The sequence below is a fragment of the Procambarus clarkii genome, chromosome 30 (assembly GCF_040958095.1).
Source record: "Procambarus clarkii isolate CNS0578487 chromosome 30, FALCON_Pclarkii_2.0, whole genome shotgun sequence".
NCBI classification, from domain to species: domain Eukaryota; kingdom Metazoa; phylum Arthropoda; class Malacostraca; order Decapoda; family Cambaridae; genus Procambarus; species Procambarus clarkii.
Window position 1 is genome coordinate 26,106,169 of NC_091179.1, and position 11,445 is coordinate 26,117,613.

Below are 11,445 nucleotides of genomic sequence, written 5' to 3' on the forward strand. Positions count from 1 at the left end.
TATATATATATATATATATGTCGTATCTAGTAGCCAGAACGCACTTCTCAGCCTACTATGCAAGGCCCGATTTGCCTAATTAGCCAAGTTTTCCTGAATTAATATATTTTTTTCTAATTTTTTTCATAAGAAATGATAAAGCTACCCATTTCATTATGTATGAGGGCAATTTTTTTTATTGGAGTTAAAATTAACGTAGATATATGACCGAACCTAACCAACCCTACCTATCCTAACCTAACCTATCTTTATAGGCTAGGTTACGTTAGGTAGCCGAAAAAGTTAGGTTAGGTTAGGTTAGGTAGTCGAAAAAACATTAATTCACGAAAACTTGGCTTATTAGGCAAATCGGGCCTTGCATAGTAGGATGAGAAGTGCGTTCTGGCTACTAGGTACGACATATATATATATATATATATATATATATATATATATATATATATATATATATATATATATATATATATATATATATATATATATATATTAGTATATTTCTTATGTTTCTTTTCACTGCCAATGGTAATTGAAAAATCAATTCTCCAAAATTCATTTTTATTTCTAGTCTGACGTGACACTTGAACGCGTTTCGTAATAACTTATTACATTTTCAAAGACTTTAGTTTACACACACACACACACAACTATAACCTGCAAACACTAAACAGTGTTCTACAATGCTATAATTCAAACGGCTTTCATTTTATATACCTGCATTTGGGTGAGGTGATATGTTATATACTTTTCCTAGTAAATATATAAGTAAAAAGATATACATATTTTTTAGTCTATTTAAAATAACACATTTCAAAACAGCTTCCTTAGCAGCGCTAAATAAAAGAACACACACAGCGCAAGATTACCTTCAAACATTAATATATCGCTTAAAATAATATATCTCATGAAAGGAATTAAAAATTACTAAAGTTAAAACCTAAAGTAAACAATATACAAAATAAAGGGAAAATATATAGACGCGAGAAAGAATATAAAAAGGCAGGAACAACATCAGAGAAGACGACAATTATTGCGTAAACAACAGTGTCGAGGACCGGAGCCGTTCAACACGTTCTAGTGATTGAGATACTTTCCAAGCTGTTGCAACCCAGCCCGCAGCCCGTCCTCCAAACAAAGACTCAAAAGTGATTCCATGACCCACCAATTCCCCCCTGTTTATGATGGAAAAGCGGTTTACACACGACTTACAATTGCTGACGTTCGAACACTTCCGGAACAAGTGCTTCACTGACGAATTTTGTTCGAACCACAACACTGTAAACCAGCCCGTCCTCCAAACAAAGATCCAAAAGTGATTCCATGCACCCGCCAAACCCCCTGTTTATGAAGGAAAAGCGGTTTACACACGACTCACAACTGCTGACGTTCGAACATTTCCGGAACAAGTGCTTCACTGACGAATTTTGTTCGAACCACAATGCTGTAAATGCTTCACCCACGTACTACAAATACAAATACCAAAAGAACCTAAACATCTAACCTAACCTATGCCTATATATACACAATATGCTAATATATTATAATATTAATTTATATTTGAGAAAATTCCCGTTTTGAATGAACAGCATTTTAAAATTTATGAATGCGTCTGTGGGGGGTCGACCGCAGGATGGAATGGACTTGAGTCGAGGACGGGTTGGAGACGTGAGTGTTGTGGTGTAGAGGCGTGGGTGTTGTGGTGTAGAGGCGTGAGTGTTGTGGTGTAGAGGCGTGAGTGTTGTGGTGTAGAGGCGTGGGTGTAGAGGCGTGAGTGTTGTGGTGTAGAGGCGTGAGTGTCGTGGTGTAGAGGCGTGGGTGTAGAGGCGTGAGTGTCGTGGTGTAGAGGCGTGGGTGTAGAGGCGTGAGTGTCGTGGTGTAGAGGCGTGGGTGTAGAGGCGTGAGTGTGCGGGCGCGAGGCAGTGCTGAGGTCGGCGGGGAGTCAGTGTTGGCCTGGTGGCGGCCACGAGCAGGGACGAGCGACACTCTTCCTCCTGACCCGCACCTCTCCCCTCGTGACGCCTCTCGCAAGTCTTCTTATACGGGAATAAATACGCCGCTGATTGTATTTTAAAAGATCTCAGCATTGCGAATTAAGTTGGAAAGTTATCTGCTGTTTTAGGTTGAAAATACTACAGTGTTCCCTCGATGTTTTAGATCATAATTGAGCGACACAGCAAAAGTGAAGTGGTCTTAATACCCCAAGAATGGATAACTCTAGATCCGTCTTAGTTATCAAGTGGTTGTCAGTGGTAGAGAAGTGAGTGGAACTTGAAGGAGGCGCGGGGGTAACACTGGAGCATCGTGACCTGAGTGCCACAGTGCTCATGACGATGGCCGAGGACCATCAGCCTGGCAGCTGGAGCCTGGCACTCTCCCCGGGGCAGTGGAGCGCCGACCCCAACACTGGCATAGTCCAGCTGACGGAGGCCGCCCTGGCCAGGCTTATCAACACCGACCCCATCGACAAGTGGTACCAACTGGACCCCGAGCCCATAGCCAGGTACGTGTGTCGTGTAGCCCCTATACCCTGAGCCCATAGCCAGGTACGTGTGTCGTGTAGCCCCTGTACCCCGAGCCCATAGTCAGGTACGTGTGTCGTGTAGCCCCTATACCCCGAGCCCATAGCCAGGTACGTGTGTGGTGTAGCCCCTATACCCCGAGCCCATAGCCAGGCACGTGTGTCGTGTAGCCCCTATACCCCGAGCCCATAGCCAGGTACGTGTGTGGTGTAGCTCCTATACCCCGAGCCCATAGCCAGGTACGTGTGTGGTGTAGCCCCTATACCCCGAGCCCATAGCCAGGTACGTGTGTGGTGTAGCCCCTATACCCCGAGCCCATAGCCAGGTACGTGTGGTGTAGCCCCTATACCCCGAGCCCATAGCCAGGTACGTGTGTGGTGTAGCCCCTATACCCCGAGCCCATAGTCAGGTACGTGTGTGGTGTAGCCCCTGTACCCCGAGCCTATAGTCAGGTACGTGTGTGGTGTAGCCCCTATACCCCGAGCCCATAGCCAGGTACGTGTGTGGTGTAGCCCCTATACCCCGAGCCCATAGTCAGGTACGTGTGTGGTGTAGCCCCTATACCCCGCCCCCATAGTCAGGTATGTGTGTGGTGTAGCCCCTATACCCCGAGCCCATAGTCAGGTACGTGTGTCGCGTAGCCCCTGTACCCCGAGCCCATAGTCAGGTACGTGTGTCGCGTAGCCCCTGTACCCCGAGCCCATAGTCAGGTACGTGTGTCGCGTAGCCCCTGTACCCCGAGCCCATAGCCAGGTATGTGTGTGTTTATTACTTAATGTAACCTTGCTACCCTTAGTGCCTGGGAAGGCACGAAACGTCTTTTGGTTTCGGGTGAACCTGGAACTGGTTGCCAGGTACAAAGCGACTTTGTGTCTAGTGTCTCATGTTTCCAGGTACGCAACTCATTGACTGGGAACTCAAATGGTTTATACAGGACACATAAGGTCCTGGTCAGACTCCGGTGCATGTATAACATTAGCTTTTGCAATTGATCTGCAAACCATTTAAGTATAATGATAGGTGGCAACAAAACACGTCTTGCACTGCAACTGCTATACATGACAATGAAATACACATTGGAGGCGAGGCATTTTGGTAATAACATAATTGTCAATTTATATAAGAGAGAATGTGCCCAAGGTGGGAAGCCAGAGGCTTTGACAGGGTAAGATTACTTCTATAGAAAGTAATCTGTTATTAGACACTTAATATGTGTGTGTGTGTGTGTGTGTGTGTGTGTGTGTGTGTGTGTGTGTGTGTGTGTGTGTGTGTACTCACCTAGTTGTGCTTGCGGGGGTTGAGCTCTGGCTCTTTGGTCCCGCCTCCCGTGTGTGTGTGTGTGTGTGTGTGTGTGTGTGTGTGTGTGTGTGTGTGTGTGTGTGTGTGTGTGTGTGTGTGTACATACTGGACCCCGAGCGCGCGGTTCGGCATCTCTTAAGCGCATTGTTTCTTTACCTAATTCATAGCCTAGTGCGCACCTGTGTCCATTACTTCCCGTGTACTAGAATATCAACCCATCCTCCTGTTTGGATAGAACTTTTTGTAATATATTGTATATAGTACTTTAGATACTCCACTACGGGCTCACCATAGACCGTGCTACTTGGATCTTTTAGTTCCAGGTAGCGAATCTTTAACAACAACAACTTTAGATAGTACTTGTTGTTAAGTATATTGTACTTTTTGTAAGTGGAAAATCCGTACTAATCTAAAAAATCTAAACAAGAGGGACTATAGAATACATATAGCCCACAAACAGTAGGATATGGTATACGCTATACTGTAAACTGTGCCCGTGGTATACCCTTAAATGACTTAACATAGCGTATCTTATCGGGCACCTTCTTCTGAAGTCTGCCGAGCTCTTTAATACTTCTAAATACGTTGTAGCAGTATTTTATATGTTTGTTGATAGGAAGCTCCTGATGTTGATAGTACTGTCTTTATGTGTTGATGGCCAACATATGTTTATCACCGAGTGCCTTAATCTTCCTCCCGCATCACTTACTTCAGTTGTTGTGGCACATCTTGCAAGGCGCACTACCTCAAATTCCTTCCGTAGATTATGACATTTCTTGCACACGTTTCAGAAAGTATAACCAAAATGGATTATGACTTTTTTCTTTGAAAGCTTCATTGATATTCAGTTCGTCATTTTCTCACATTTGATAGTGCTAAGACAATCGCAAAATCTATGCCCAAAGGCCTAAAGCAGTTTATTAGTGTTCATCTGCGGCTTGTACGATTTTTTCTTAATTATTAAACATTTCTGATATGCAGAATCTAACTATTCTTGAGTCGTGTTATCCTTAGTTGTGTACAACTGTTTGGTGAAGTGAAAGGTAGGGGGGGGGGGGCACTGTCCAACCTCACGTAGGGGTTTATTATTTTTTGTTATTATTATTTTCTACCACAGACGTGGCCACACATTTACAATGCTAACCAGCATATATACATTTTCTTCTGTCCTCCATGGACAGGGTTAGAGAAGTGTTAAACATACAGTTTAGGGGTTTATTGAACACTCAACCACAGAAGGTGATTCGGTGCTTTTAAAATGCTAAGCTAACCTACATACGTAAATACATAGATACACAGATTTACGTATGCCCTACTTAAATTATTAGATGTGTCTTTTACATATTGTCATTAATGTGCATTTGCAAAGGTGAAATGTAATTCTGACCAGCTTCCATATTTCACGTAGGGGTGTGGGGGAGGTTCCTCTGCCCCACCTGAGGTAGGGGTGTGGGGGAGGTTCCTCTGCCCCACCTGAGGTAGGGATGTGGGGGAGGGACCTCTGCCTCACCTGAGGTAGGGGTGTGGGGGAGGGACCTCTGCCTCACATGAGGTAGGGGTGTCGGGGAGGGACCTCTGCCTCACATGAGGTAGGGGTGTGGGGGAGGGACCTCTGCCCCACCTGAGGTAGGGAAGGGAGAGAGTTTCCTCTCCCCCTATCTCCGGTAGGGGGTAGTGGGCGCCGTCCCCAAATGACTTTGTTGACTTGTTGCAAGGTTCACATCCTCTATACAAGATAATCTGTAGATATTGAGTCCCTGTTCATGAACAGACTCATCAACGTGGCCGTTGATGAGTCTGTTCATGCGATTATGGACAAAGTCAACCGGAATCCAGTAGCTAGATCTCGCTCCCCCGTAGACACTGATATGTAATCACGGATAGAGAAGTCCTCATGATTTTGTGTATAAAAAGTAGATGTCGCCATAGGTTCTTCCATTAGTTTCCTGTTTCCAAGTTTTTGTATGGGAGCCGTTTTCTAAGAGAGTAAGAAAACAAACATGTTAAGAACTGGGGTCTGGTTAATTCATCCACAAGACGGTTCGATAAAGCTCGCGCTTCGATTGCCAATCATATCAATCGTTCAGTTATTCTATGTTACGCTCCGTTGGATTAAATTAGGTTGGTTTGAGTTAGATTAAGTAGGCTTTAAAGTCCATTTGCGAACCGTCTTGAAATGGACAAATGGACAAGTGTTGTCACTACCTTTATAGAGTAGTGTATGTGGATGAATGGTAACTAACGGGCGTCAAGTCACTCTTAAGAGGAGACACCAAAGTGAAGAGGTAATGTGTGTGGCGTAACTCGTGTTTTTGTTATACTTCGTATCAATGTTTGTTGATGTAAAACTAATAAGAGGTAGAACAGAGGAGAAATTTGATGCATTGCAAAATGACCGATCCACACACACACACACACACACACACACACACACACACACACACACACACACACACACACACACACACACACACACACACATATATACACACACACACACACACTCACACTCACATAGGTGAGTAGGTGAGTACTCACACACACACACAGGCTGGCTAACATCAGAACAGCCTTCAGGAACCTGTGTAAGGAATCATTCAGAATCTTATACACCACATATGTAAGACCAATCCTGGAGTATGCGGCCCTAGCATGGAGCCCGTACCTTATCAAGCACAAGACGAAGCTGGAAAAAGTCCAAAGGTATGCCACTAGACTAGTCCCAGAACTAAGAGGCATGAGTTACGAGGAAAGGCTGCGGGAAATGCACCTTACGACACTGGAAGACAGAAGAGTAAGGGGAGACATGATCACAACCTACACAATCCTCAGAGGAATTGACCGGGTAAACAAGGATAAACTATTCAACACTGGTGGGACGCGAACAAGGGGACACAGGTGGAAACTGAGTACCCACATGAGCCACAGAGACGTTAGAAGGAACTTTTTTAGTGTCAGAGTAGTTAACAGATGGAATGCATTAGGAAGTGATGTGGTGGAGGCTGACTCCATACACAGTTTCACGTGTAGATATGATAGAGCCCAGTAGGCTCAGGAATCTGTACACCAGTTGATTGACAGTTGAGAGGCGGGACCCAAGGGCCGAAGCGCAACCCCCGCAAACATAACCATGTGAGAACACAGGTTAGGGGGGGGGGGGCGTGCAGAGCCTTACTGTTATCCCGTTGAGGCCAAACAACTGAAAGGTGAAATCTGTTTTTTAGAGCCGACTATGAGCTGCATGAAGAGTCTGGTCCACCTGTACGCCAACAATCCCATATTAGACACCAAACTGTCGACTGACGAGGCTTCAGGAGTTTGGAAGTAGATAGCAGCGCCACGAAAACAAAACTTAGAGAGAAACCTATTTTCCAGCGGGCATAAATGGTGAAATAAAGTGAGCTTTAAATGCAGGCAAGCGGGATAGGCTAGGAGGATGATGTGGCCTCGTGTGGGCGTCCGTGGGCGTGGGTAAACCAGAACAGCTGGTAGTGGGCGGCACTTGAAGAGGAGAGAGAGCTAGCGAGAGAGAGAGAACACGCGGAGAACTAGCAGAAGAAATTGTTGAGTATACAGAGGACTGTCGCAGCCTAATGCTTCTCGTACGCCCTTACTGGACACATGAGGCTTCCAGCCCACACACCAGATGCCAGCCCACAGTACAGGTTCACACACACTGGGTCATGTGTGTACAGGTTCATACAGCAACTGAGTCATGTGTACAGGTTCATACAGCCACTGAGTCATGTGTACAGGTTCATACAGCCACTGAGTCATGTGTACCGGTTCACATAGTCACTGAGTCATGTGTGTACAGGTTCACACAGCAACTGAGTCATGTGTACAGGTTCACACAGCCAGTGAGTCATGTGTACAGGTTCACACAGCCACTGAATCACGCGTACAGGTTCACATAGACACTGAGTCATGTGTGTACAGGTTCACACAGCCAATGAGTCATGTGTACAGGTTCACACAGCCACTGAGTCATGTGTACAGGTTCACATAGTCACTGAGTCATGTGTGTACAGGTTCACACAGCAACTGAGTCAGGTGTACAGGTTCACACAGCCACTGAGTCAGGTGTACAGGTTCACACACACACTGGGTCATGTGTACAGGTTCACACAGCAACTGAGTCAGGTGTACAGGTTCACACAGCCACTAAGTCAGGTGTACAGGTTCACACACACACTGGGTCATGTGTACAGGTTCACACAGCCACTGAGTAATGTGTGTACAGGTTCACACAACAACTGAGTCATGTGTTCAGGTTCACACAGCAACTGAGTCAGGTGTACAGGTTCACACAGCCACTAAGTCAGGTGTACAGGTTCACACACACACTGGGTCATGTGTACAGGTTCACACAGCCACTGAGTAATGTGTGTACAGGTTCACACAACAACTGAGTCATGTGTTCAGGTTCACACAGCAACTGAGTCAGGTGTACAGGTTCACAAAGCAACTGAGTCATGAATACGAAATATTGACGGTTACATAAAAATAACATTTCGCATTTTGTTATTTATAATTTGTAATATAAAGAGACCCTACAAAAGATAACAGGAAAGTGAATAGCCTAGGGCAGGCTATTGTGTTACCTGGTTGATACCTGGTTGATGGGGTTCTGGGAGTTGTTCTACTCCCCAAGCCCGGCCCGAGGCCAGGCTTGACTTGTGAGAGTTTGGTCCACCAGGCTGTTGCTTGGAGCGGCCCGCAGGCCCACATATACCTGGTTGATGGGGTTCTGGGAGTTGTTCTACTCCCCAAGCCCGGCCCGAGGCCAGGCTTGACTTGTGAGAGTTTGGTCCACCAGGCTGTTGCTTGGAGCGGCCCGCAGGCCCACATACCCACCACAGCCTGTAAACACCGTGGTGTTTACGTAGGTGTAATAGTCCTATCGCTTAATGGTCCACGTGTTCGGCTCGCAATCGAATCCTGAGGTTTAATCCTCGGGTATTAAAAGGTTCCAAGCAGCACGGGCTATGGTGAGCCCGGCATACCTGACGCAGATGTGAAACCACTAAGCATAGGCTTCTGTCCCCTGACAACTGGTATTATATAGATTAGATTAGGCCTAGGATGTGTGAGGCTAAACCGTAGGATAACCCACTTTAGAATAGAAGAGGTTGTTATCGTATTTTAGTCTGCCGGAACTCTTTTTTACGGGCTCGCCATAGCCAGTGCTACTTGAAACTTCTGTTCCAAGTTGCTGAATCTTAAACAATAACCTAAGACCACCAAGTTACATACTCTCACAACCCAATGTACCTTCTTGTATATTAAAAAATAAATACAAATAAATTGGTTTTACCTTGACTAGGTTCACGCATTTTTATTAAATGATTATTACTAAAGACGAGATTAAGCTGTCCCACCCCACAGTATTACAGGCCACGGTGTTACAGGCCACGGTGTTACAGGCCACAGTGTTACAGGCCACAGTATTACAGGCCACGGTGTTACAGGCCACGGTGTTACAGGCTACAGTGTAACAGGCCACAGTGTTACAGGCCACAGTATTACAGGCCACGGTGTTACAGTTCACAGTGTTACAGGCTACAGTGTAACAGGCCACAGTGTTACAGGCCACAGTGTTACAGGTCACAGTGTTACTGGCCACGGTGTTACAGTTCACAGCGTTACAGGTCACAGTGTTACAGGTCACAGTACTACAGGCCACAGTGTTACAGGCCACAGTACTACAGTCCATAGTGCTACAGGCCACGGTGCTACAGGTCACTGCTACAGGCCACAGTGCTACAGGCCATAGTGCTACAGGCCATAGTGCTACAGGCCACAGTGCTACAGGCCACAGTGTTACAGGCCACAGTACTACAGTCCATAGTGCTACAGGCCATGGTGCTACAGGCCACAGTACAACAGGCCACAGTACTTCAGTCCACAGTGCTACAGTCCACAGTGCTACAGTCCACAGTGCTACAGTCCACAGTGCTACAGTCCACAGTGCTACAGGCCACAGTGTTACAGGCCACAGTACTACAGGCCACAGTGCTACAGTGCTACAGTCCACAGTGCTACAGGCCACAGTACTACAGTCCACAGTGCTACAGGCCACAGTACTACAGTCCATAGTGCTACAGTCCACAGTGCTACAGTCCACAGTGCTACAGGCCACAGTGTTACAGGCCACAGTACTACAGGCCACAGTGCTACAGGTCACAGTGCTACAGTCCACAGTGCTACAGGGCACAGTACTACAGTCCATAGTGCTACAGGCCATGGTGCTACAGGTCACTGCTACAGGCCACAGTGCTACAGACCATAGTGCTACAGGCCACAGTGCTACAGGCCACAGTGCTACAGGCCACAGTGCTACAGGCCATAGTGCTACAGGCCACAGTACTACAGGCCACAGTGCTACAGGCCACAGTGCTACAGGCCACAGTGCTACAGGCCACAGTGTTACAGGCCACAGTACTACAGCCCACAGTGCTACAGGCCACAGTACTACAGTCCACAGTGCTACAGTCCACAGTGCTACAGTCCACAGTGCTACAGGCCACAGTACTACAGTCCACAGTGCTACAGGCCACAGTACTACAGTCCACAGTGCTACAGGCCACAGTGTTACAGACCACAGTACTACAGGCCACAGTACTTCAGTCCACAGTGCTACAGTCCACAGTGCTACAGTCCACAGTGCTACAGTCCACAGTGTTACAGGCCTCAGTACTTCAGTCCACAGTGCTACAGTCCACAGTGCTACAGTCCACAGTGCTACAGGCCACAGTGTTACAGGCCACAGTACTACAGGCCACAGTACTACAGGCCACAGTACTATAGTCCACAGTGCTACAGTCCACAGTGCTACTAGTCACAGTGCTACAGGCCACAGTGCTACAGGTCACAGTGCTACAGTCCACAGTGCTACAGGCCACAGTGCTACAGGTCACAGTGCTACAGGCCACAGCACTACAGGCCACAGTGCTACAGGCTACAGCACTACAGGCCACAGTGCTACAGGCCACAGCACTACAGGTCACAGTGCTACAGTCCACAGTGCTACAGACCACAGTGCTACAGTCCACAGTGCTACAGGCCAGAGTGCTACAGGCCACAGTGCTGCAGATCAGAGCTACAGGCCACAGTGCTGCAGGTCAGAGCTACAGGCCACAGTGCTACAGGCCACAGCACTACAGGCCACAGTGCTACAGGTCACAGTACTACAGGTCACAGTGCTACAGGCCACAGTACTACAGGTCACCTTACTACAGGCCACAGCACTACAGGCCACAGCACAACAGGCCACAGCACTACAGGCCACAGCACAACAGGCCACAGCACTACAGGCCACAGCACTACAGGCCACAGCACAACAGGCCACAGCACAACAGGCCACAGCACTACAGGCTACCTGACTCATCTCAGGCATCACGGGTTTCCACAGCCTATACTCACAGTGCGCATGTTCCCCGTGTATAGAAACTTGCGAGGAGTTACCGGACCCTCAGAGGCATTACCAATGTTGTGTATAGACAACATCTGTTTGTCCTTCCATTTTCCGTTACTCTGTTGATAGCTTGGTACACGGTAGATGGATGACAGCAGTGACCACTTTAAAAAGGCGAGAAAGGTTTGTGTCTCGGAGAGGCTACAGGATCCA

The 11,445-nt window shown here is 47.1% G+C and overlaps 1 protein-coding gene across 3 annotated transcripts in view; it reads left to right on the forward strand.

The window, feature by feature from the left end:
• The first annotated feature begins 1,929 nt into the window (after window positions 1-1,929).
• LOC123765541 (uncharacterized) overlaps window positions 1,930-11,445 on the forward strand; it is a 347,439-nt gene continuing 337,923 nt past the window's right edge. For all 3 annotated transcript variants that reach the window (XR_011230044.1, XR_011230045.1, XM_045754194.2), the window contains exon 1: window positions 1,930-2,497. Coding sequence is in view for 1 of the 3 variants with exons in the window: in XM_045754194.2 (XP_045610150.2) it covers window positions 2,322-2,497 (176 nt within the window). In the remaining 2 variants the exon portion in view is untranslated. The remainder of the gene's footprint in view (window positions 2,498-11,445) is intronic.